Genomic DNA, 27,972 nt, shown 5'->3' on the forward strand with positions numbered 1-27,972 from the left:
TCCGAGCGAGTGCCGCCTTGGAAACTCCAACGCGCAGAACTGATGACATTGCACGTTCTCTTCTGTGGCGAATAGATCTAACCAAGGCTCTCCCCACTGCTGAAAGAGACCTTGCGCCACGTCCGAGTTCAGACGCCATTCGTGATCCATCATGCACCGACGGCTGAGTTCGTCCGCCCTGGCATTCAGAGAACCTGCCACGTGTTGAACCACCAGGGTCACGCCCTGATGTTACAGCCACTGCCAGAGGCGCAGAGCCTCCTGGCATAGGGTCCACGACCCCACCCCGCCCGGTTTGTTGCAGTACCACATGGCGGTGGTGTTGTCCGTGAACATCTGCACTACACTCCCCTGGACAGAGGGGAGGAATGCCTTCAGTGCAAGTCGGATCGCCCGCAGCTCCAGAAGGTTGATGTGGAGCCGGGACACCACCGGAGACCAGAGGCCTCTGATCTCCGCCTCTCCCATGTGGCCCCTCCAGCCCAGGAGGGACGCGTCCATCACAACCACGTGCTCCGGGTGGGGTAGGGAGAGGGATCTGCCACTGACCCAATCGTGGTCCGTGAGCCACCACTGCAACTGTCTTGCAGTGCCCTCCGAGATCAAGACATGATCGGACAAGTTACCCTGATGCTGGGGCCACTGAAACTTCAGGTCCCACTGCAGAGCCCGCATCCGCCACCGGGCGTCATGCACCAGAAGGATGCAGGAGGCCATCAGCCCCAGAAGCCGCAGCGTCAACCTGACTGAGATTCGGGATTACGGCTGAAAGATCGGAATCAGAGCCTGAATATCCCAAACCCGCTGTTCGGGAGGATAAACCCGAAACTGCGCCGAGTCTAGAACCGCCCGATGAAGAGGAGCTTCTGAGAGGGACACAGGTGTGACTTTGACACGTTGATGGAGAACCCCAGCAAGTGCAGGAGGTCGGCTGTAGTCTGGCGGTGGCCGACGACTGTCTGGGGCGAGCCCGCCTTTAACAACCAGTCGTCGAGGTAGGGGAAGACTGACACCCCTAACCTGTGCAGATGAGCTGTGACCACCGCCATCACTTTCGTGAACACCCTTGGGGCGCTGGTAAGGCCGAAGGGGAGCACGGTAAACTGAAAGTGCTCATGGCCTACCGTGAACCGCAGGTAACGCCGGTGGGCCGGCAGGACGGGGATGTGAAAATAAGCGTCCTCCAAGTCCAACGCTACCATCCAGTCTCCAGGGTAGCTAAGACCTGAGCCAAAATCAGCATCTTGAACTTCTCCTTCCGGAGGAAGCCGTTGACGCTCCGGAGGTCCAAGATAGGGCAGGGTGTAGGCCCCCTTTGCCCTTCTTGGGTACCAGAAAGTAGTGGGAGTAACAACCACACCCTACTTCTGGCCCAGGAACGCGCTCGATGGCCCCCTTGGCCAAGAGGGCCGTGACTTCCTCTTGCAGAAGTTGCAAGTGATCCCCCGACACTCGGTGGAATTGCGGTGGCATGGCTGGAGGGGCGCCTCGAAGGGGAGGGAGTAGCCCCTTCGGACGATTTGCAGCACCCACCTGTCCGACGTGACAGTGCGCCAGTGGAAGAGGTGATGGCGAACCCTGCCCCCCACTGGCGTCACATGGGCCTGAAAGAACGGACTAGGAGGGTTTTGAGGCAGGTGCTGCGGGGGAAGGTGTGAACTAGCCCCGCCGTTGTCTCCGACCGCCGCCACGGTGGTTTCCACGGCCGCCACCGCGCTGTTGAACATTCTGCGGTGGGTGGCTGGCAGCACATGTGGGGGCGCCCCTTCCACTGGATTCAAGATAGCCTGGCTGATGAGGATTATGAATCCGAAACCGGTCCCAGGATGCTTGTTTCAGGTCCATGGAAGACATGGCTTGGCAGTTCGGGCTGGACTGTTCCCATGAGGCACAGGGTCAGACTGATTTGCATATAGCCATGTCTGAAATGGGGTGGCTGAGTGGGCTAAAGAATGGTGATGGATTAAACCCAGATCAGTTGACTGGGGGTGAGTGTTTGATTTGCTCAAACGCTCAGTCCATCATCCCCTTTTGTGGCGCCCCTTCCGTGGCCACGAAAGGAGCTAAAGGCACCCGATTGCTGGCGTGGGGCCGAGAGGCCCAAGGACTTGGCCGTAGCCCTGGAGTCCTTAAAACGCTCAAGCGCATTGTCTGCCTTATCGCCAAAGAGGCGACAACCATCGAACGGCATGTCCAGAAGAGTGGCCTGGACATCGGCCAAAAAGTTGGCGGACCTCAACTAGGCGTGGCGTCGAACCGCCACCGTCGTTGCCATCGCCCTGCCCAGTGAGTCCGTGGTATCCAGCCCACACCGGATGGAATATTGCGCTGCACTCGACCCTCCGCAAGGGCTTGGCTGAGTTTTGCCCGGACCTCCTCCGGACATTGTGGGAGCACGTCCGCGACCGTGTCCCACAGGGTGTGGGTGTAGCGGCCCAAGAGGCATGCGGCATTGTTAGACCGCAGTCCCAAACTCAGGGACGAGAACACTTTCTTCCCGAATTGTTCATACCTCTTGGATTCCCGATCGGGCTGAGCCGCAGGGAATGCGGTCTGGGAAGTGGAGGCCTGGATGACCAGGCTCTCGGGGGTGGGATGGGTGGACAAAATGCAAGGGTCGCCCGGGGCCGGGCAGTAGCGTCTGGCCACGTTCCTATCCACAGGCGGACCTGTGGCGGGCTTGGACCAAGTGCCCACAAGAACGTCACACAAGGCCTCATTAAATGGCAGCAGAGGCTCAGTGGAGCTTGCCTGCTGTTTAAGGACCTCAGTGAGGAGGTTAGTCCTCACGGCCGCGACGGGGAGCTCAAGGTGTAAGGCCTTGGCCGCCCGCGTCAACACTACACTGTAAGCAGCCCCTTCTTCCGTAGCCACGGTGGAAGGGGAGACAAATCCAGTGTCTGGCGTAGTGTCAAGTCCACTGGCCTCCCAAGCTCATATGTCCAGTCCTGTGGAGACTGGCATTCTTGTGCCAGAGGGTCCACAGACCCATCCCAATCACCCTCGTCACCCATCTCCTGAAGATCAGGGTCAACAGACGGGGCCGGTTCGTGGAATAGAAATCTCCAAAGGCTGTCGAGAGCGGCGCCCAGCGGCGCCGCTCCGGCGCCGGAACCGGACCGAGGGTAGGATCGGGGACGGTGTCCATAGTGGGCGCCGGGGCCGACAACCGCAGGGACGGCGCCGTGAAGTCTTGAGGTCGACCGGCGACGACCCGGATCCGGAAGCAGATCCAGTGAGGGCCTGCGGGACCGAAGTTGCCGGCGGCACCGGGGCCGAAGCACCCGACGGCGTCGGAGCGGAAGCATTCGACCCGCTAGGCCCTCCAGCCGGGGCCGTTTGGCCCGGAGGCGCCACGGAACCCGGCTGAGGAGGGAGGGACCTCATGGCCATGAGGTACCGCTCGACCTCCTCTGGCGTCGCATCATGCTCAGGGACCCGAAGGTGTGGGGCAGGCGGCGACGTCCGCGACTCCGTCGGAGCCGCGTGGGTGGTGTCACCCGAACCCCCAGCCGCATCGCACGAGCGTCGGAGGAACGATGATGTCTCTCCGACCTCTCATGCCTCTTACCTGAGGACTTGGATCCTGACGACCAATGTCCACTCCAGGAGCTGCGAGGACTCCGACCCCGCGACCTGTCCCTTGACCTCCTGTGGGACCGGGACCTGGAGCGGCGCGGGGCTGACTGCCGGAGCTCAAGTCCCTTGCGGGACCGCTCCTGCCTAGCTTTAGACGTCAGGGCCCGGCAGTCGGAGCAGGTGCGGTCGTCGTGGTCGAGGCCTAAACACTTGAGGCACCGGCGATGGGGGTCTGTAACCGACATCAGTCGGTCACACTTGGAACAGGGTTTAAACCCGGGCATCCCTACTGGCACCGGAGTCGAAGACTCGAGTAGAGAATGATCAAAAGATCAAAAAACTTTAGTCAAAAAATGACTAAGGGGTAGAGCTTCTCAGGATCTGCGCTAGCTGGCGCGGAAAAAAGAAGAACTGACGTCAGCGCGCATGGGCGGCGTCCAAGTACTCCGACGACGTCATTCCGACGCTAACGACGCGGACGACAGACGCGGAGCCGCGGACGACGCCTGCCGGCGCGCAGGGGTATTGCTACGCAAAATTTTCCGGATCCAGTCCGACGCCTGGGGATATTCTAAGGTAAGGAATCTATCATTAACGTGTCTCTTTCAGATACACGTTGTCAAAAAAGCGTCTGAGGCGTATTTTCCTCATGAGATTAAATAAGCTAATTTCCAATTCTAGTTTAGTGGTCTTGGTAGTTTCATTTTTGTAGATTTTAAGTTCAATATATTGTAAGAGATATTAATGACTAAGTTACTCTGGTTTAATTCTTCTTGGTCTTGTCTTTCTTCCCTCCCGCTGCAGTGCTCCTGGTATTCTGTGCTTCTTTTTCTTTTGCCCCTCTGGGGTCTACTTTTTCTGGGGACCTACTTCTAAAAATGGCTCACTTGTTTCTTGTTGTTGAATCGTGCCTGGAGTTTGTGCCATGGTGTGAGGCTGTTCAGTGGGAGTTTGGGATCTGGGTATTCTAGGTCTGTTAAAGCCTTCTTGTGGTCTGTTTGACGTCTCACTACCGGAGGGGGTGGTCCCCGGGGCAACATTAGGCCCCAGGAAGCGGGCCCGTGCCCCCCGCCCTCCACTACCAAAACAAAATACCCCCCGGACTTGGCCCACCTGGTAGCCGATAACTAACGACGCAATGGAGACCATGAGTGGCGAGGGAGTTTCTACCCTGTACAAGCTAGAAAGTTGCACGTTCGATGTCCTGCATCTTATCTGACACCAGGCTGTTGACTCTTCATGGATCAGTGCTGCCTATTTTTCCTTACACAAAAGATCTTTGAAGGGGAAATTCTCCACAAGCGCAGATGTGTTTGTACTTGAAAAAATAATATAAATATTCCTTGACAAAGTTCTTAAAGAGGATGCAAAACAGCATTTCTACTGGGAAAGTCAACGCAAAAACAGAAGAGGTGAGTAAGTCTTCCCTGAGGCCTGATTACAAGTTGGTAGGGGTATTTCGACCCGAGCGTAAACTCCTGTTTATGCACAGGTTGGAGTTACAAGTTTGGTTTATTAAAGCAACCGATAATTATCAGATGCATTAAATAACTCAAACTAAGTTACATTTTGGCAGACTGAACCTGCCAAACGTTAATGGGGAAAAGTATATGGCACTTATCATATCATGGAGATTTTGGGGCATATGTTATTCCCCACAATCCTGTAATAGGTGCTATGTATTACACCTGATAACTTATCTATCGCTATTTACCGGATGCACTAAATAACACATTCTAAGGACCTTATTACATTTCATACGTTTTTTCCCGACTTGTACATAAACTCCTGTTTACTCATGGGTCAGAATTACAAGTTCAGTTTTATGTAATGCAGCCGATACGTCAAACTTCGTCAAATTTCAGACGGTCAAACCGTCCGAAAATAAACTGGGGAAAACCATATGGTTATTTACTGTAGGAGGTGGAGTTTGGTGAGTTAAACACCAAAATCTGCCCGTTATTCCCCAGTACCTCATAATAGGTGCTATTCACCGCACACAATAAATAACGTACCCAATGGCATCTTTATGAGGTCAATAAATAGCACCTATACATGTAATAATGTCCACCTCACTCAGCGGGAGCTCTCTGCAGGTCACGCCTTATGAGACATTGTGATATGGGCTTCCGGTCTTCATTTAGCTTAGGTGACTTGAACTGTGTGAGTACTTGGGGCCCCCACATCCCTGTGTATTCTCTGGGTCTGGGCAGAATGCAACACTCCTTAGTACTAAAGTAAAATATTTTATTGTATGTGGTTAATTAAAACCTTTACAAAATTTGCAAAGAGAATGTTACATAAAATCATTAGAATGAAAGATAAATGAAAACCTACATTTACTCTTTGTTTTCTAAGGGAAGACTGAAGAAAAAAATAAATAAAGCAATTTGACATTTGCTGAAATCAGAGTCTTTTGTAATCTTTAGTCCTTTGATTTGGTACCATTATTCGCCATTTTTTCCGTTTGCATTATTAGGAGGCTTGCCTTCTGAAGAAATCTGGTGGCCCTACAGGCTGCCTGCAGCTGCTGGCTGTTCAGTGCTAGCATGACTGCCGGCCGACATGTTCTGACTTGGAATGAGCGAAATATATGCAAGAGATAGTATCGTCTCAGGTTTGTGAGGGTTGGGCAAATGCACAGAAGATGAAGCAAAGTTTCTTCTGCATGACCACAGAGTCTGCAGAGTGATGTTGGCCACGTTTGCTTCCATGCAGGGGTCTGGTCTTTTGAGATGTAAGTTCCCAGCCGTACTCGTAGTAGCATCTGTTGTGTAGATGGTGTTATGTGGTTAACTAAGTAAGGTTGCGGGACACACCTCTCATATGTTGCAAGTACCATCCAGCCGTGTTTTTTCTTTGCTAGTGCAGCTTTGTCGGCGATCCAAGATTCTAGTTTTGCCGCACCAACACTGTCATTCATTAAGTTGCTGGAGTGCTCCAGGGCCCTGACACGATCATTTAACAGGTTTGTAAATGTGCTTGTTACGGATACCTGTGTGCAGCCTGCAAAAAAGTCACTTGCTTGAATCATGCAGCCCCACTCAGTCTTTAGTACTTACAAGCTTGATAAGAAAGTGAAAACTGACTAGGAATAACACCAGCACTTGCTATTTATAGTACATCGAAACTGCATACCTGTGGCACCAAGGTACAGAGATACAACAATCTTGCCCTGGTGCAACAATGGTGACAGCTGACACAAGTTAAAATGTGTTTAGCCTTCAGAATTTTGCCAGAACCAGGCCGTTCTGCAATAACTTGGAGCAACGCATAAAGCAAACCCTCTTGCTCCAAAGAACAGGGATACATTTTCCTTCTTACTCCAACAAGCATGAGCAAAACAACAACACCTGATAGGACTATTTTTGACAAAATGAGCAGCTGCCTGCGCCACCCCCTCATAACAAGTAGGATGAAGGTTGTAAAGGAGGCATCTCCAGGAGGGTATTTCATAGCTAGAATGATTACACAGTAAACTATTCTTTCCCATGATGGTGCTGCCATGAGACATGTTCATGGATCATTTCACTCATTTAAGGAATTAATACACCAAGTTGATGCTGCCCTTCAATTAATACATTCCAATTCAGTAACAATGCATTAGGCAAAGCCATTACGTCATGGTAATCTGAAAGCTACTGCCGTTGTTAATTTTATTTAGCCATGTTGATGTTCAGCATAGTTGAAGGTCATGACATTTAAGCATTGGTAAATGCATTAGAGTTCGCCTATGTGATCAATGTACAAGTTACTTACCTTCGGTAACGATGTATCTGGTAGAGACAATTCTAGCCACAGATTCCTTAACGTAGAATTATCCCCAGGCGTGAGACTGGATTCGAATTTTCTTTTGCCACAGCGTCTCTGCGTGCCGGGGGTCGGCACCACGTGACTCCGCCCTGCTGCTGTCCGCGGACATGAGGTCAGCGAGGTCACATAAGTCTCACCAATTTTTCTTCAGAGAACTTTTCCGCGCCACAACGCGGAGCCATCACAAACAAAACTGTGAGAGTATGGAAACAGTGTGTGAAAAAAATCTGTAAAACAAAAAAGGAAGAAATGAATGGTGAGAAACAGCACCATTAGGGAAAGTGCCAGGCACTGTGTTACTGAAAGTCATGGAAGGGAAAGAGCAGAGCACCGCTCCGAGAAGCAACCTTGCAAAGCGAATGCGATATCCTCCCTGGAGGCAGAAAAACATGTGAAAAATGTCATAGCAGACGACAAAGTTTGCACACACAATCTACATCAGTGAAGGGCAACAAGTCTGGACCAGTTGAGTAACGACAAATTACCCAAAACAACACCATCAAGGAGTGTTGTATCCTCTGTAAAGAGCTACGGGCTGAGGCACAGCCAAGAGACCTCAACCCAGAAGACTGCAGAGGAGTCAGAAACCCCAAGCAATGAAAAAGGGAGAAGATTATGAGTAGGCCCCACACTGGAATAACCAGGGTTTAGGGATGCAGAAGTACACATGAACCTACCGTCCAATTACCAGCAGGGAAGGAGTGGAACAAATAAACAGAACAAAGCATTCTGCCAGGGAGAAAGTGAAAGAGGGCACTCGAAAAAGACAAAGCCACCCGGAGGGAGGCGAGTGCAGAAGACCAAGCTGAAGGTCCTTGCCGAACAGGGAGGAAGGGCGGGCCATGAAGGAATCTGCAGCTAGAATCGTCTCTACCAGATACATTGCTACCGAAGGTAAGTAACTTCTACATCTGATAGAGACTACTAGCCGCAGATTCCTTAACGATGAATAGATACCCTAGCCATATCCAGAGGGGAGGAGGGTCTGCGAGAGAACCTCACCAGCTTGGAAGACCACAGGGCCCCAACAGGGGATGTGTCATGGGGACAGGAAGGATGGCCCAGCCCCCACCAAGCAGAAGTAAGCAAGGAGAAGGGAAGGCCAGGATACCACAAGCCTACCAGAGGGACAAAGGGCATCCGCCAGAAAACCCAGAGGGACAGTCGGCACCAAAAGAGTACCAAAGGAAGAAAAGAACCACCCGCAAAATCCAAGAAGAGGTGGAAACGGAGGCAGAGCCCGCCTCAGGAGAACACACACAGAGAAGGGGACAGCTACACGGGCATCAGCCCCGAGGCAGGGGACAAGGCAGGAACGGCCCCACAGCCAAGAAGCGCATACGTGAGAAGGAAGACACAGTCGCCCAAAGCTCCAGTAGAGCAAGGGACAGGAGCACACGGGTACACGCCGAGGCCCACGGAGGTGGACTATAACGACCAGGCGTGCGCAGCAGGCAGCTGGTAAATACTATGAACTAGTGTGCCCAGAACAGCGACCCCGGGAAGCGACAAATATGTAGTACAGACCTAAAGCCGTCAACCAGAACACAGGAATATCCTAGCCCCGCTGGTACACAAGGCAGAGGACCAGGCCGAAACGTCGGATAATAAGGTGGAAACACCACGACACGGTGCCGTAGACGGCATGACAAAAGTCGGTCTGGCGATCCAGAGGCTTAAGAGGGAAGGCAAAATGGACAGAAGCAGATATCCAGCAGGAACAAAGGGCAACATGTATGACAGGCAATCCCTGTAGAAGGATAGAAACACCTTCGGATACTGAGCAGGACAGAACCTGGAGAAGCTCAAACTGCGCTAAGGCGGAAGAAAAAGGACAGCACCAAGCGGTATACAGTGACGCCAGGAAACGCGAGAAACCCGAGAAGGAATCTACATCCGCCCCGCTTAGGACAGAGTAATACATTATATACAATAGCCTACAAGTACCCCACCTAGGGTATGACACATCCCAAAACAAAACAGGGGAACACCTCTTAGGGAAACCCACAGCAGAGGTCGAGAACATAAAAGACATGTGTGTATCACCACAGGCGGCTTACCAATAAGCCAAAAAATACACAGATGGTCCAACCTGAGGACCTATAAGGCTTCACTAAAAGCCCAAAAAACACACACCACAAAGCTGAAGGGCTGTATCAGCAGCCAAAAGTACAGAGGGGCCAATTGAAGGGCCCTGAAGGCATTCCAAGCCACACACAGACAGGCCAACCGAAGCACTAGGCCCAAAGAGAAAGGTGGGATAAACGCCTCCCTTAAGACACCTGAGGACCGAAGCCGAAGAGGAGGACGGAGCCCCACAAGGAGTCGTTGAATAGCGGAGTCCGCGTGGTTGTTAAATAAAAGAATCCCAACAAAAGGCAGGTCAACAAGACGCTCCCGAATATTCTCCGGAAAGACGCTATCCCGCAACCAAGCATGGTGGCGGAGGGCCACAGAACTCACCATAGAGCGGGCGAGAGAATCAGAGACATCCAAGGCCGAACTGAGAAGAAATGCAGCTAACACCCGACCATCCAGCACATGGTGCCGCAGATCAGCACGTGTTAGAGGCAGGGGAAACCCAATAAACCCTTGTAGGCTTTGGCACAGTATATTTGAAGTCACAATATGCTACAAGGGACTTATTTTTGAAAAACATTAAACTTAGTTATGAGTCGTACATATGTAACACACTCGGGTGTATCTACAGAATATCACACATTATCATTGCCTTGAATCAATCAATGGAAGGGAAACTGGGAGAAATAACAAACAGAGATAGTAGGTTATATTTCTGAAAGATTTATATATTCAATGATAGGACGACAAATTTACATCCTGGGAGACGAATACACGGAAATGAATTCAAGCAAAAACTGAGAACAGAGGTAAACAGGACAAAAACTCTTCAATTCTCAGCTAACACATCAACTCCTGGTAAGAATTCATTGCATGGTTTATCAACAGTTAAATTCTACCCCCCTTTTTTAGATTTGATTCAATCAACTGGAGATTGTTTCTCCAAGTCTCGTGTTATCCATCTTGATTTGAAAATATCCCCATTTGAAATTTCAGGTGACAAATATTTTGTTTAATAAGTTTCATGTAATAATTGATGATTGTATTCGCGTCCAAGACCATCAGTTGGGTCAATTTTAATTTTGTATGAATGTCTGACAATTGTAAATATTTTAGTATATGGTAACATTTATTTGTGAAATCAAAGAATGTATTATTCTTTCTCGCACCATAAACCAAGACTGAAGAATTTATGATCGATAAATAATGATTAATTTAACTGTTGATAAACCATGCAATGAATTATATTTCCAAGCATTACTAGGAAGGGGTAACATGCTTGGCTGTGGATTAAATACCAGGCTTTGGCCTGACGCATGGAGTTTTTTAACAATTGTTCAAATTTATTAACTATGTTTGAGATGTAGGATTTTTATGATGTATTATTAGTAATTCTAATTTGTTATTTTAATTTAGGGAGTCCTTTTGCAGCAATGAAATGTTCTGTCCTGATGATGGTCTACATGACGATTGCACACTAGACCGAAACGTTGACACCTCCATCACCTCCATAAAACGTTGCTCTGTCACCAACATACAACCATTGTGTATTAATTAATTTTGGTTGTGTGTCACACTTACCAGGAGTTGATGTGTTAGCTGAGAATTGAAGAGTTTTTTTCCTGTTTACCTCTGTTCTCAGTTTTTGCTTGAATTCATTTCCATGTATTCGTCTCCCAGGATGTAAATTTGTCGTCCTATCATTGAATATATAAATCTTTCAGAAATATAACCTACTATCTCCGTTTGTTATTTCTCTCAGTTTCCCTTCCATTGATTGATTCAAGGCAATGATAATGTGTGATATTCTGTAGATACACCTGAGTGTGTTACATATGTACGACTCATAACTAAGTTTAATTTTTTTCAAAAATAAGTCCCTTGTAGCAGATCAGCACGGACACCTTCGTGGGAGGCGCGAGACAGAAGCGACTCCGCAGAATCCTCTAGGCCGGAGGTAGCCCTGGCCAACACAAAAAGTGTGTTGAGCGCGCACAGAGCAGCACTAGTGGAAGCAAAAATGTTACCCCCCATCTGTCCAACCACCGGGCCTCCCGTAACGGAGGGAGCAACACTGAAGGCAAGGAAGGAAAAGCAGTCTGCAGGACAGACGCCCCCAGGCCCCCAAAAGAGAGTTGTGGAGCGAAGCTTCAAATGGATAACCTGGTGGAGAGCCTCCAAAAAGTGGACCATTGGGAGTGGAGCGACCGGGTTGCCCATTTGCAAAATGTCGGTGGCTGTGGAAATAACCCGGACAAAGGCTTCACTCGCCTCCGTAGGGCGTCGTGGGAAGAGAGGAACTCTTCCCTGCGCAAAGGCTGCAAACTAGGCCACCCATCCCCGTGCCCTGTTGGAGGAAGAAACGGCCAGCCTCTGTAGGATGGAAGACCCATGGACGAGTGAGAGGACTCCGGAGAAGGCAGAGATGCCTGCGGTGCAATCAACTGCAAGGTGCGGAAGAGCGGGTCCGGGTGCTGTGGACATGGAGACGGCGTAGAACCTGCCCTGGAAGCCACCGGGGAAAAGGCAACGGTGTCGCATCTAGTCTCTGGTGAAGAGGAGACAAGGAGATGACAATCCTCCGGAGAGGAAGGAACATCCGGAGAAGAGTCGACGATCTAACGTCAGGATAGCGCCGAGGAGTCCGCTATGGGCACCGGTGTGTCCTTGATCGGCACCGAAGTGTCCATCAGGGGTGCAGAGTCGACCTGCACCACCTAGTGCCTCATAGAAGAAAGGGGCAGGGTCGGAGACGAAGCGGCCAAGGAACGGTGCCAAAAAGGCGCTGGCTCGAGCTCTGACTAAGCAGCCCCCTGCGCAGAGGACCGAGAGGGACTCGGCGAGGCGCCCCGGGTCCAGACCTCCACCCGCGGCGCCGCCAGGGCCAGGGAGGAAAGCCGCCGGCGCCGGACAGGCGTCGGTGCGGCCTCAGGTAAGACAGCCGCCTGCCCAGAGGGCCGCAGGGACTCGGGGACCAGCCGTGAGTCCCGGGGACCTCCTGCGACACCACAGGGAACCCTGTGGGGTTTTGCAGTGAGGCAGGGGTGCCGTGTGCCAAGAGGGGAACCCTGTAGGGCCGCACCTCCACGACACCACCCCTCCAAAACCTGAAGCCAAACTCATCACCGCATGGGAATCCGCCAGCGATTCCGCGGAAGGCCCCGTGCATGGCGAGGGATCTGCAGACGTCTCAGGAAGAGGGGGGCCCCAAAGAAGCCTGCAGAGCCATAGCGTAGGTCTTCATGTGGGCCCTCATCGCCCTAAGGCAGGAAACGGCAGTAAGGGTGGCAACGGGAGAGGGAACCTGCACCCTGCGCCCCGAGAGGAACCTGCACCCTCTGCAGAACGAGGACAGGGCCTCGGTGGCAAAGCTTCTGGACCCTTCCGAGGTAGGGGATGGACGCTGTGATGAGACCAATCTGGACAAGCAGGCCGAAAGCAATTTCATCCGCTGCACCTGCTGGGACTTCGGCCTGAGTTGCTGACAAGCGTCGCAGTCCGTAGAAGCACATGTCTTAAAACCCGAAGGCATTGCACACTGTACCCAACGAAAAGGCGTTAAAAGAGGCCTGAAAAGCGGTCAAGGGAACTCGATCCGCATTGCACATGGAAAAGAAGGAAAACGGACGTCAGCGCGCTGGGGTGGACTTGTGACCTCGCTGACGTCATGTCCGCGGACGTCAGGGCAGAGTCACGTAGTGCCGCCCCCCGGCGCACATAGATGCTGTGGCAAATTTTTTTCCAGATCCTGCCTCACGCCTGGGGATAAATTCTACGTTAAAGAATCTGCGGCTAGTAGTCTCTATCAGATAATACTTTTTTGGGTTGTAAATTTTAGCTTGGTGAGCAGTTGTGAAATATAAGTTACTGAAAGTTCGTAAAAGTGTTACGGCTTCTTTATTGAGAAAATCAATGTGTACAGTAACGGCGATATTCACACAAATATGGATTTGAAGCATTTGCCACATAATCCATTTTAACCTCCCCCCCAAAAAACCTGGGGGTCTTTCGCTGAATTTTGCTCGGGTGAGGGGGTTGTCATTTTATGTTAGGCAGCGGCATTTCTGGCAACAACCGCCTTCCAAATATACCAAACATGTGATTCTACACACTGGGTCGCGTGAGCTGAATCTTTTTTTTAAGTTATTCTGTAGTGTGTTGAACTCAGCAAAGTTGACTTTCGGTGACGTTCTGAAATGCCAGACTTCTCTGGTAGCCGAGAGCACTCATGGATAGCGCAGACTGGGCTGGCACTTGGCACAGACAGATTAAAGGTAGGGAGGTGGTGGTTATGTGTGCATGTACCGAGAGAGAAGTGCAGCCAGTGAAGACGTATAAAGCCAGACAAAGAGTGCCATAAGCTTGTGAGCATCACCCAGGGGGAGTGTGCAACCCTGGAGACTGCAGTCATGGTGAGAGTTTCAAAAATGTGCACCGGGAAACACGAACCAAGCAAAAGTCCGCCCATGTTAGCTTACTTACCAGCACAGGTCCCATTCGTAGAAATGATGGCAGGCCTCGGTCGCGGGCTCCAACCCCCTCGCACAGACTCGCCAGGCCCGAAGTTCGTGTAACTCCGAGTCACTCAGTAAACAAGTAATGAAGTGTATGACTGCTTGTGCTCCGGGGGACAGTGGAGTGCACGTGATTATGAATGCACTCATGTGGGACCCTGCTTGTACCCCGGAGGCACCAGGTTGTGCTTGCTTGTCCAGAGCGCGGAGAAGGAATTAAAGACACATGGAGGATCTCCAAAGAAATAACCGCACACTAAGCCCACTGCACTTGGGCAGCGCTGTAACCTTAAAGCACGGATGTAGTTTTTGAAGTGACAGCAGCCGAAGAGCTTAAAAGAAGTTCCACCAAAGCGGATGAACACAGTACTTGGCCGATGGGAGACTGATAAGAGAAGCACACAGATGAAAAACAGGAAAAACAATGCTACAGCCAATAGAAACGGAGAAAAAGTAAGTGGCAAGCACAGGAACCAATGAAAACAAGGTGGCAGGATTTAATCCCCATTTAAGATTTAGATTGAATGCAATAGATTTCATAAGCACAATGAATGCGCTGTGCAGGTGAAACCTAAAAAGCACCCTGACCCAGCCTACGCTGTAGTCTGAGCTCACATATCTGAAAGCGCTTTCATGCACGATAATGCAGGGAAACGTTTTGGGTGGCAGAGTTCCAGTAGTACAGCAGGATGAGGTGGGGCAAGATGGCGGCCGCTTAGGAGGCCGACAGGGGTGCTAGCTGGCTGTGGCAGAGTTTCAGTAGAAACAGCAGGATTTGAGATCGAGTTAATCCTGGCAGATTAAGCATTTTGATACCCCTCCGGGACCCCCCCACACCCTCCACCTGATGCAGTTCCCTCACAGCAGAAAACGGTTAAATCGAACGGAGCTACAACTGATTAGGCGTCTTATCGAGGAGTACCTGCTATAGTTTCTTCTACAACTGGTGAGAGACGGCTTGCCGAAGGCACCGAAGGTGGTGGCAAATTCCGCTCAGGCGACGGCAGCAGCAGCGACTCGAAAAGCCCACTTGGAGGGTACGTTGGATACTACGTCACGGGAAGGCTCTTCCGGCCGCCCGGAGCAGATCCTCTCCCCGGACCCGCCAGCGCTCAAGAGAGGAAGGGGCGGAGCAACCGGCAAAAATCACCCGGCGGGTCCTTTGGTAGCAGAGCTGCTCCGTCGGACGAAGGACACACAAGCTGAAACAGGGGCGGCTGCGCCGGTGTCAAGTACCGATAATGGTACTCCCCGCTGCTGTAATGAGGTGAGCTTAGCGATGGCCCATGAGGAGTCTCAGGATGGCTCGGACGCCGGCAATCCAAAAAGCATAAACATGCAAGTTCTGCTGCAGGGGGATATGACCACACGCTCTCCAAGTCGGGCCGAGGAGCCAGGCGATAAAAATTACGATAATGATTTAGTTCTAACACCAGTGGAGATAAGTTCTGGGAAAGTAGGGGAAACTCCTCTACCAGAACACACTGTTAGTTTGGAAGTGCCTGGGAGCAAAAGTGGCAATAATATTGATAATGGTAGCACTAAGACACTGAATGGCAGGCATAAAATGGGTGAATTAGAAAGGGGTTATGAAAAGGCTAATCAAATCAGCAAACACCCCAGATGTGCCACCAATGAAGTAAATAATGGGACTGATTTGCCTGTTACAACGGACCAAAACATGGCTGATGCCAGTGCTTAATTTGTAAAATATGAAGTGCAGATGCTCCAATTTTTTTAGGAGACCCACCTACTTCCCTCGGCTCCACCCACTTCCACCAGTGACTCCTCCTGGAAGTGAGGTCAGATTCAGGAAGCGCCGGGACTGCTTTGAGGCGTGCGCCGGCAGTTACACAGTCTTGTCATCCCACTGCATACAGTCAGCATAGCTGCCAAGGTGTCAGATTGCCATGTGTGACATTTTCATAATTTCCGTGAAATTATGAGTGACATTCAATAACTACAAGTGCCACTTTCTCCCGTGCAAAATCAAGCAATGAAGACGATGATTACATCTAAAAATCTGAAATTACACCCATATGAGCAATGCTGTAATTTTTAAAAAGACTTTACTTGTGCTCATGTTGACAAGCTCTAAGTTAGTAAATTAAATTAGGATTCACTGGTGAAGAGTGACTGCTTCATTGTCACAGGTGGTTAAAAGGGCTGGTGATGCATCACCCTACGAGTTAGCAGGCGCTGGTGTTGGCCATTTGCATGCTGGCCTCGCTGGGTTGCTAGGCTGTGTCAGATGACGCCTGCTCACAAACACACCCATTACAGAGTGCACAGCCTGCATTTAAGCACCCTTGCAGCCGGGGGCATGGCAGCATAGCATATACAGGATAAACCTACCACAGCACAGCAGGTGTTGCGACAGAGGAACTGCCTGCTGCATAAACCCACCCGAGGAGACACTGCTATTGTAGGGTGAGATAGCGTGTTCTGTTGGTGTCAGCTGCTGCGTTGGCTGAGATGATAACAGTGCCCAGATAGTGCACGCACGCTGGTTTAAGTTGTTTTGCATTCTAGTGTTTGTTTTTGAAATTCTATGGGTTTTTAATTTGATGCAAACAAACGTTCACATAGTTACATTTCTGATATGCTACATGCTTCTTTCTTTTCAAGCATGTGTTTCAGCTGTCAGCAGCTCTGGAGCCTCTGCAGACTCTTTCTTGAACAGAGAAGCACACATGAGGATAAACTTTCACAAGGCTGCAGTGAGTGGCAATCGGGCAATGTGTGGGGTGGCCACTCAGACTCACGCTGGAGGGCCCGAGGTACGGCCATGAATCACACGACTACCTCAGCAGATTCTGGGACAGGGCCGGAAGCGGCAGAAACTCTACAGAGAAGGAGCAGAGGTAGGCCAGACTGCATAATTAGCATTTTGTTTTGGGCTCGTGTTCAGTTAACACGTACTTGCACAAACAGAGTGTACTAGGTAGCAAACCTAATCCATTTATGTAATTTTAAAATTACAGACACAGCATATATGCTTCCTCCACTGAGCGAGTTCGGTCCCTCTGTCCCTCGGTCCCAGCGGTGAGTGCCGCACCGTCACCGAGGACTCTCGCGCGCCATGCTAATCACTTTTTTTGTGAACAGTGCACTCACTAATCACACTCTACATGAGCAGGGACTCGCAGCACATATTGTATATATTAGCAAGTTCCCATTACCTAAGAGGTTCACGAGCAGCAGGCCAGGAGCCATTGTATTATTCCTTTTCACACGTTCCCTCCAGTAAAGAAAATGCCTGCATTTTGCTGCTATTCGAGTGACCTCAGGGACAGGAACCGGAAGCAGAGAGGCGGCGGAAGTTAGAGCGTGGAGAAAGGCGCCTGTTTCAGAAGGCTAATCTGCCCGGGAGGCTGCACAGCTTTTTTGAGGCAGTAGGAGGTACGTCATTACAGCCGGGGACAACGATCATTTTCGGCCTTTGGATCGTGGGAAGAAACTGCTCCACTGTGTACTCTCTGGCAGTCCCAGAGAAGCGGAATGTGCCTCTTAATAAGGCATGCGTCGATGAGGAATTTATTTTATGACGTAGACCCGGCCCGAGAAATAAGTGCCGGTGCTAAGCACCGGAAAGCACCAGCACAAATTAAGCACTGGCTGATGCAGATAAGGATAAAGATCCCAGTGACTGCTTTTTCTCAGTATCTGAAGGTGCAGAATGGTCAGACGATGTTCTGATTTCATCTCAGGGGGGCAGCAGCCTAGAATCCGACCCTGAAGATAGTGATGAAAATATCCCAGCTACCACTAAAAAAACTAGAAAGACGGCCACACAGAGTGGTATCCAGAACAGGGAGAGAAAGGATTTGAGATGGGATTATTCATCAGCCCTGCCACTCTCTGGTTCGCTCCCTGGTAAGTCTCCACTGGTGGAACCGGATGGGGCTCCCCCCACATTGGATACAATTCATCAAGCTATACTTAGGCACAGGGAAGAGACAAGGCAAGATAGTAGGAAAACCCAAGCGGGGATAAGAAAGATGCAGGGAGTTATGAGGAAACTGTCTAAAGCATGTGCAAGTGTGGGGGATAGGGTGATAAATCTGGAAGAAAGAATCATGGTGGCAGAATTAGATGCAACAAATGCTGCGACCCAGGTAGAGTCACAGGGGTCTCAAATAAAGGATATCCAATGGAAACTTGAAGAGTTCGGAAATCGACAGAGAAGAAACAAACTCAGGGTGTTGGGGATCCAGGAGGGGGTGGAGAGGTCCGACACCAGGTCGTACATAATTGATCTCTTCAAGAAAGCTTTTCCAGAACTGATTGGGTGGAACTGAACAAAAGAGATACAAAGGGCCCACCGCATGATGTTTAAATTACGAACACCAGCAAAAGAAAGCGATAAACCCCGGGCTATACTAGTGTTCTTTGGGAACTTCATTCTACGCCAAATAATCTCTGATAAATGTAAATGTGGGATACTTGTAAAGCGCACTGTTACTCTACCCGAGTGTCCTGGCGCTGTAGACCGCAGGGGAACCCGTCCTGGTTTTCCCTGTGAAATGGTCCCTTCCTGGGTATCTCCAGGGTGAAACCAGGCATCCCCGGCGTCTGTGGGGGGCCGTTGTAGTGATGAGGCAAGCTTAATGCCCAGAGTTACCGAGTGTGTTCCCTGGTTAGAGTAGGCACTGAGGCGAGAATTATCGAGTCCGTTAACCCTGGTCCAAGACCCTGCCGCGTCGGGAATTGAACCCTGGTCCCGGGCCGTTCTCTGCTTACAGGTCTGCCGCCTCTAACCAGTGAGCCACACCTCTCCACTTAAAGCAAGCAGAATTCTAAAAGAACTAGCAGATGGGTCTCATTCTTTGTACGGCCCGATTTTTGCCACTCCACAGTGGAAAGGCGCTGGAGACTGAGGCAACTTATTAAGCCCTTTCAAGAAAAAGGTTTTCAAGCGTATCTGATCAATCCAGCTCAGCTCAAGATTATCAATCAGGGGAATACGATCTACTTTGCATCAGAGATAAAAGCAAAAGAGTTTCTGGACTCTCTTGATAAATGAAGTTGGAGGAGTTAATTAACTAAATATTTCTACTCCGTTGGAAGATGGGGGAAGAGGAAGCTGTGGGGGGGGGGGAGCAGTGGGGGGGTAGGGGGTGGTGAGGGGGGAGAAAATATTATTGCTTATTTTATTTGGTTGTTAGGATTCTCACTTAAGAGGGTTTAATCAGGTTTCTTTATGGTGAAAATGATGCCCAGCCCCATGTACAGCGCGCATCACATGCACAGACCAAGGTCTGTGCGCCGCATTGGGGTGTTTGGGGGGTGGATTGGGAAAGGTGGGGGGGTGCTTTTCACTTGGAAGGGGGAAAAAAGGAGAAAAATGGAAGTACCTGGTACAATACTTTGCGCATATGGATTCAAGACATTTTTGGGAGGTATTGGCGGAAATTAAGGACAAGGGATAAATTACAAAGAAATATTGGGAAAGCTTAAGATTTGCTCTATTAATATTGGGTTCCTGAATGATTGGGGTAAAAGACAAAGGATGGGACATTTTGTCGGATCGAATCAAATTGATTTGGTCTGTATACAGGAGACCCATCTACCTTGGTCCAAGAAGCAGTTCCTTAATATTAGAGGGTATGATATGTTGGCATGCTCCACGCAAACATCTAATATCAGAGAAGTGGCTATATTGGCCAAGTCTTGTTTGGCGGGGGGCAGACGTCATTTGGCAGATACATTTGGCCGGTGAGTACTGGTTGAACTCGAGCTGGGTTTTACATTGTGTACTATATATGGATCTAACCAGGATGACCCTTAAGTCTTTGATAATTTGGAATTAGAACTAGTGAATTGGCCGAAACCCCCTTGTAGTTTGTGGGGATTTTAATATCGCAGCAGATTTTACAGAGGTGGATATTAATACCCCATATCTGGACCGCAAGGCTAGGGTATTTCGAGCTGTGAGCTCATTGATTAAATCCCATGGGTTGTTGGATAAGTGGGGGGGGGGAAATGAGCCAAATAATCCAGGGTTTACGTATTTCTCATGGCCCTTTGAAAAATATTCCAAATTGGACTATTTCCTTATCTCAGCTATGGAGGAAAGTAGAATAGGAATTAGAAAGCTACCGAAAGTCATCTCTGACCACAATCCATTAATCCTACAATATGACAATTATATTATATCTAAGCCTCCTTTAAAGTGGACCTTTGAAAGGAGACTGCTAGCCAACACCAAATTCATCGAACATTTAAAGAGTTGGGCTCAAAATTTCTTCAATATTAACCGCTACAGCACGTCCCGAAATATGGTATGGGACTCATTCAAAGCAACTTTGAGAGGGGAGGTAATCAGTTACTCCACCAGGCTGAGGAGAGAAGCAAGGGCCCAGAATGAGAACCTCCTGACTCAACTGGCAGATGCAGAAGAACTGCATGGGAAGGATATAGCTGGGGGGGCGTGAGGCCTTTGAGAGCCAGCAGAAGGTCAAACACATAGGAGAATGATGTATGAAACTGGGGAGCAGGAGGGCAAACTTTTGGCTCTAAGGATTAGGCAGGAGCGTAGCAGGAATGCTATAAAAAGTATTTGTGAGGGGGGCCAGGATTTTTCAGATCCGGAGTAGATTCGTAATGTTTTTAAGAACTTTTATCAGACTCTATATAAAGAGGAGGCTAGAACAGACTTCTCCAGCCTAATGTGTGATGATCTAGGCCCTAGATGAAGATCTTTCACTGGAGGAAGTAATTGAAGCAATGCAGGCTCTAGCGTCAGGGAAAGTCGTAGGACCAGATGGTATACCATTGGAACTATATAAGTGTTTACAGGATGCTATAGTCACCATGTTGGTAGATCTATTTAACGGCATAATTTATACCAAGGGCATCCCAGACTCATGGAAAGAGACAAACATTATTGTGTTTCATAAAAAGGGTAAGCCCAAGGAGGACCCAGGAGCGTATCGTCTAATATCCCTCATAAATACTGATATTAAGATCTACGCCAAGGTTTTGGCCAAAAGGCTAGGAGGGGTCATTGCCGGTTTGGGCTCTCCGTGGCAGCATGGGTTTATCCCACGTCGAGGAACAACAGATCATATTAGACGGGTCATCACGCTATTTGACGTGCACGCTGCTGCGGGGGGACGGATGGCAATGATCCTTCTGAATGCCGAAAAGGAATTTGACTGCGTAACGTGGAAGTATTTGTGCGGGGATATTGGAGCGTAGGGGCTGTGGCCCTAAGATAGCGAGAGCAGTTAAAGCTATGTATGCCGAACCAAGGGCCAGGATTCAGCTGAAGGGAGGCAGTTTGGAAGAAATTTTAGTTTCTCGTGGGACTCGGCAGGGTTGCCCCTGTTCTCCGATTCTCTTCACCATCTACATTGATCCGCTGATTCGTAGGATTTTAAGTTCTGAGGCTATTAAGCCAGTAGTGTGTAAGGGCCTTGAGACGAAACTATTGGCCTATGCCGATGATTTGGATATAATCACTACAGATCCAGCTGCGGCAATGATAGCTCTCATGCGGATGGCTAGGGATTTTGGTAGCTATTCAGGTTATCGCCTGAATGAAAATAAAACTCAAGTAGTTTGTACCGATAATACAGAAAGACAAGATGGGAGGTATGTTGACTCAGCAATCTATTTAGGGGTTAGGATAACCCCGGTAATCAATCTAATTATTGAAGAGAATTTTCGGATTCGGGGGCGTGTTTTTTGCAGTTTTTAACTCCGTCACGTCACCAGTCACTCAACAGCAAAAAAACACGCCCCCGAATGCGAAAATGGCGGCGCTTTTCTGACGCCATTTCTGCCCGACCGCCGCCGGAAGAAGTCGAGAAGCTGCCGAGTCCTCCGTTGAGTACTCGCTTTTTTCGGTATATTCTACTGGTGGGGCTTCGTCGAACAGTTCAAACTCTCGTTTGTTGGACGAGGATATTTGTCAGGCTGGCTCTGCGCGTCTCTATTTGCAGTGTGCTGGGTATTTAAGCGCTAACTGTTCTAGCCTTCACTTGCCGTCATTGCAAGCACTGTGCAGGTAAGCCTCCTGCTGCACACCCACAAACGACGTAAATCACTCCAGAAGTGAGCCGCTCACGCCGCCTACTGACCCCATGAAGAAGTCTCACGAAATAGAAGGAAAGTCCATGTTTAAAAACAATGCTGCTTAGTGTAAGAGGCTGCCCTCTAATTCTAAGATCTGATCTAGAATTATTTATCGACCCAACAACTCTTCAGTAGTCTAGCCTGCCGTCTCCCCTCATGTGCTTACGAAGACCGCTTTCCAGTACTGCTCGCCGAGTTTCAAGCAGTGACGCGCAAATGTATTCTATAAACTGTAGGTGTTGTTGGGAATAGAATCTTTTTAGTATTGTTGTTCCTAAGAAAGTACACTACAATCGATCAACTGGACAACTGGTCTTCGATTTCATTCAGGCATATGGAGGGGCTTCCACTCACAGCTGTAGATATATTCGAGAGTGTTTTTTGGTAGCATACTTGTTCTTCTTGCTTGCTGAATACACTTCCAAAAAAACACATAAATAGAAGACATCCTCGAAGGTAAACGCTTTGTAACTGCACGCACTGACAACGTGGGACACTTGCAATGGTACATGTCTCTTGAACAACTCATTGCACGCATCTCCCTCCCTCCCTCTCCTCAGGTCGGCCGCCATGATAGGCACCGGAGAGGGAGTGAAAGGAGGAGGGGCAGGGAGTGCAGCAAGCGTCCCTCTGGAGCCGGCGCTGAGTCTCTCCTGGTCGCGGCCCGCAGCTTGGATAACGCAGGTAAGGGGTTTGTGCTTGCTCGTTGTGCTTGCTTTTCTGCCCCCTGCCCCCCTGTTGTGCTTGCTCTCCTGCCCCCTCGTTCGTTGTGCTTGATTTCCTGCCCCCTTGTTCGTTGTACTTGCTCTCCTGCTCCCTGGCTGTGCTTGCTCTCCTGCCCCCTGGCTGTGCTTGCTCTCCTGCCCCCTGGCCGTGCTTGCTCTCCTGCCCCCTGGCCGTGCTTGCTCTCCTGCCCCCTGGCCGTGCTTGCTCTCCTGCCCCCTGGCCGTGCTTGCTCTCCTGCCCCCTCGCCGTGCTTGCTCTCCTGCCCCCTGGCCGTGCTTGCTCTCCTGCCCCCTGGCCGTGCTTGCTCTCCTGCCCCCTGGCCGTGCTTGCTCTCCTGCCCCCTGGCCATGCTTGCTCTCCTGCCCCCTGGCCATGCTTGCTCTCCTGCCCTCTGGCTGTGCTTGCTCTCCTGCCCCCTTGCTATGCGCTTGCTCTCCTGCCCCCTCGTTCGTTGTGCTTGCTCTCCTACCCCCTGGCTGTGCTTGCTCTCCTGCCCCCTGGCTGTGCTTGCTCTCTTGCCCCCTGGCTGTGCTCGCTCTCCTGCCCCCTGGCCGTGCTTGCTCTCCTGCCCCCTGGCTGTGCTTGCTCTCCTGCCCCCTGGCCGTGCTTGCTCTCCTGCCCCCTGGCTGTGCTTGCTCTCCTGCCCCCTGGCTGTGCTTGCTCTCCTGCCCCCTGGCTGTGCATGCTCTCCTGCCCCCTGGCTGTGCTTGCTCTCCTGCCCCCTGGCTGGGCTTGCTTTCCTGCCCCCTCGTTGTGAGCGTTTTTTCTGGCCTCTGCTCCCTCGTTGTGAGGTTTTTTCTGGCCTCTGTTCCCTGTGTGTGGCTCTGTGTGTGTGTGTGTGGCTCTGTGTGTGTGTGTGTGTGGCTCTGTGTGTGTGGCTCTGTGTGTGTGTGTGTGGCTCTGTGTGTGTGTGTGTGGCTCTGTGTGTGTGTGGGTGGCTCTGTGTGTGTGTGTGGGAGGCTCTGTGTGTGTGTGTGGGTGGCTCTGTGTGTGTGTGGGTGGCTCTGTGTGTGTGTGGGTGGCTGTGTGTGTGTGTGGGTGGCTCTGTGTGGGTGGCTCTGTGTGTGTGGGTGGCTCTGTGTGTGTGTGGGGCTCTGTGTGTGTGTGTGGCTCTGTATGTGTGCGGGGCTCGGTGTGTGGCTCTGTATGTGTGTGTGGGTAGCTTTGTGTGAGTGGCTCTGTGTGGGTGCAAATGCAATAGGTCTCGCATTTGCGAGCGATTAAGCTATTGGCATTGTAAATGACAATGTCATTTATTTATGTATTAAAAACAAAAAAAACTTTAATAAAAATAATGTCATGAGCAATGCCAGTAGCTCTAACTTTAACAATGCCAAGACCATTGCATGGTAAATGCTTGGTTTTTTTGCAAGTCAATTGGGTAAACAGGAGAACAACAATTTCTGAGCCACTGCAACCATCGGTGTGCTGTCTCAAGGGATTAATATTCTTCCTAAAGCCACTAAGAAACACTTTTTCTTTTATTGCCCCCAGTTACAGGTGGTTTGTACAGGCAGCCCCTGTTTTCATAAATAGCTTGTAAAGCATTACAAAGGGCACTTTACTTCCTAGTGCCAGAGATCTGCAGGTAGCTCTTATTTTTTTCAAATAATTTCTCTTTTAAATCAACCAACACATCTCTTCAAACTGAAATCTGGAAGCACTCTCAGAAAGTCAAAGCTTGCATGAGATGGAATTTAAAAGTAGACTAAATTCTGGAGAGTCTAAGAAAAAAAAGACAGTTTCCTTGAGCAGAGTTCATACAGGCTACATAACTGCATCTTTTTTTACACTCTGTGAATGGACTGCACTGAACAGTAACAGAGAATTCCAATAACTCTACAAATGAAATAGCTCACTCCGCACACCATCCTGCCTTTGATGAAATATTTCAGCCAAAACATTTACCCGAAAAAAAGTGCTAAACCTAAAAGAAGCACCCTGTTCTGGTATTCCATAACGAGACAGAGAGGTGGACCAAGGCGTTCTGGACGTTTTGTTTTAGGTGGGTGAGATTTGGGAGGTGAAATGTATGGGATGGTCTCCATAGTAAATTTCCAAATGGCGACAACTTAGTTCTGCTTTACTCTGCTAGAGACCCGGTTTAATTTATTCTGCTTAGTAAGTTTAAAGGTTAAACTTTCTATGTAACTGTGTGTGTGCGCACATACCTGCTTCATTTGTGCCATTAGATATGGACGAGTCAAGGGATTCTGTGGTGTCCGGCCGTTTTAGACTAGTTCCTGTGCTGCTATGTGTTAGCACATCTGCAGAACCTGAGGAACTAAAATATGGGCAACAAATGATGAGACCCAAATGAAACAATCATGACTTTCAAAGAAACATTACACAGCTTTCACTTCATAAACATTGTAAACTGAATAAGCAAGCTGAAAGGCACTTCGATCAAAATACAAAGTGCAGACAAGAAATTCTAAGAAGCATTTCCCACAAATAGTCAAATCTGTCAGTGCATATTAAAGAAACCTGGTCTTCCCTTCTGAAAAAGAAGAAACTTACAAAAATATCATGGACATGTTAGGCATTCAACTCTTTGAATCGTAATATTGAAAAGTAACATAATGCCAGAATGATTAACTGAATTTCGTTTTTTAAGTGGTAAAAATAATGTTAATGTAGTTACTACTGTATACATTCCGAATCCCAAACAACTTGTACAGCTGGCCCATCCTGAACGAACTTCAAGGCATTTGAGAGGGGTGGCAGCAACAGTGCAGTGCATGGAGGGGGTACTCGAGGCTTGACCGAATGTATGCAGACTCACTGTGGAGCGTGGGTTAAAAATGGGAGCAGATTTAGGGCTAACTTTTGTGTTCCTCTTAAAATAACTCAAAACATCATACTGTATCTGGAGTCTTTTAACACCACAGAAGTGCGAGACCAGTCTCTCTGTCATCAATGGTGTTATTAAAGTGACTCCAACGAAACCGCTGGCCTCTTAAAGACATCTTGTGCATGTTATCTATCTCCAGGCCTCTTCTCATTTTATGCTGGAGGTCTGAATGTCAGGGTTTAGAAAAACTGTTTTGTATGTGTGCAGTTGATAGAGTTCCTCTGTAGGGTAGGAGGGGATAACATTCCTGCATCAGAGGACAGTAGTCATATAGAGGATTTTTTCAAGGTCTCCCATCCAAATCACCATTTGTGTGCCTATTTTGACAGGCTAGGTGCCAGGGCAATGGAGTGAAGTCCTAGAATTAAAATGCAAGGCTGGCTCTATCACACTTGGTATCGGTTTAGGGTCTTAAGTGTATTCTGCATCTAATCAAATTTCTGCAGGGTGCCCAATGTAGAGATTTGATTTGATCACATCAAGGACAGTCTGCAAGTCTGAGGTCCATCCAGACCAAACTAAGTGGCACCTAAGAGACACTGTGATGTCCTTAGGCCAGTGACAAGAACTCTAGCTTATTATGCACTTTCAGTTTTAAAATCTAAACACAATTTTCACAGGGAGTCAATAGAGGAAGAGGAGGTCTAGATTTTTGATCCTGAACATGTTCTCTCTCATGCTGGGAAAAGGTATGGGGATACTTGTAATCTTGAACTATGAACCTCCCTCCAAGCGTAGGCGCCCTAGAGATTAGACTAGGTTTATTCCATAAATGGTCCTGCTTTTCAGTGGCAAATAAAAATTGTGTTACCTTTTTCTTTGTTTACCCTTCAATCCAAAATTAGAGGCCGTTGTATTTAGTGCCCCTGCTCATTCTCTTGACTATTCTCTGATATAGTGGAGGTAGATACTTCTATTTCACCTATCACATGGTCAGATAATACTCTTATTTTTATCTTAGCAATTTTGAAGGCACTAGCTCTCAATGACAATGGTCTTGTGCATTATATGTTAAAAATAGATTAAAAAAAATCTCAGGGTGTTTCAACCTTGCCGCATTTTACTCCTGGCTCGACTATGGAACAGCTCACAGCATTTTATACTAAATGTCTAATCAGTATTGTCAACTTGATGCCTATTCAAACAACTGAATAGCAAAAGACAGAGGCAGACCAAAATGGTATAGCAGCATGCTCAGCCTAATCAAATGAAAGCTGAGCGCCGCCACAGCAAAATTGCAGTAGACCAAGCTGTAGGGTGAATTGGTTATCACCAACAAGCTGACAGCTAAGATAAAGCACAGGCAGCAAATGACCAGAGCAGTTGATCTGCATTTTGAGCAAAGTTAGCCAGCTGAACCGCTGTTGAGTGTAAAACTACAACCAGTATGACGCCCTCCTATGTTCAAGAATTTTTAGAGGACAATCTCATTAAGACCGAAAGTCATCATTGGCTCCAGTAATCATTTAATTTTCAAGAAAGATCGAAGTCGGCAATTAACAGTAAGGAAAATATTACTTACCCTGTAAGCATCTGTTTGGGGCATGCAGTGCTTTAAATTCACATGCTGTGCATACTCTGCTATCTAGTGTTGGGTCTGGATGTTTGCAATTTGTTTTTCTTCTAAGAGGTTTTTCAAGTCACGAGGTAGAGTGACTCCTCCTCTTGGTGATAATGTGCATGGGAATCCATCCCATTGTTAGACTGTTTTCCCGCAGGGCAAGTGAGGATGGAGTGTGAAACAATGAGATAAGAAAAGAGATGTCAACGCATACAATGAAAAAGACACTTTAGGAGAAAACCCGTAACATCCACACCAGTCCGGGGACGAGGGTTGGTGCATGTGAATCTACAGTACTACATGCCACAAACAGATGCTTACAGAGCAAGTGACATTTTCAGTTCTGGGCATGTGTGGTTGCAGATACGCATGCTGTGCATAGTCTGTAAAGCAGTCCTCTGCAACAGCGGTTGCTAACCTGTGGGTGTTGCAGTCGTTTGGAAAAGTGTATGTAGCACTACCAGACCCATATAAGCTTGTTGGCAAGCTAAAACATCCACACAGTAGTCTTTAGTAAAAGTGTGTGGTATAGACCAGGTAGATGCTTTACTAATGTCAGCTATTGGAATATTCCACAGGAAGGCCAATGAACCTCCTTTCTTTCGAGTACAGTGTGCTTCACTTTCTCCCCTGCAGACCGAGCTTCTGGGCATTTTGGTAGCGAGAACGAGAGGACGCTACCCCTAACTGGGTCCCTGCCTTGTGGTCCACCCGCCGCCGCAGTTCGACCTGACGCGGCCGATGTGTGGGGACTGCATCTCCCA

The 27,972-nt window shown here is 49.1% G+C and overlaps 1 protein-coding gene across 11 annotated transcripts in view; it reads right to left on the bottom strand.

Annotated features, from left to right (window-relative positions):
* Positions 1-27,972, bottom strand: part of OSBPL9 (oxysterol binding protein like 9) — a 1,511,872-nt gene that overhangs the window by 503,366 nt on the left and 980,534 nt on the right. For all 11 annotated transcript variants that reach the window (XM_078670721.1, XM_078670755.1, XM_078670745.1 and 8 more), the window contains one exon: positions 24,965-25,077. In XM_078670721.1, the coding sequence (XP_078526847.1) occupies positions 24,965-25,077 (113 nt within the window). The remainder of the gene's footprint in view (positions 1-24,964; positions 25,078-27,972) is intronic.

Source organism: Lissotriton helveticus, chromosome 1_2, assembly GCF_964261635.1.
Source record: "Lissotriton helveticus chromosome 1_2, aLisHel1.1, whole genome shotgun sequence".
Classification (NCBI taxonomy): Eukaryota; Metazoa; Chordata; class Amphibia; order Caudata; family Salamandridae; genus Lissotriton; species Lissotriton helveticus.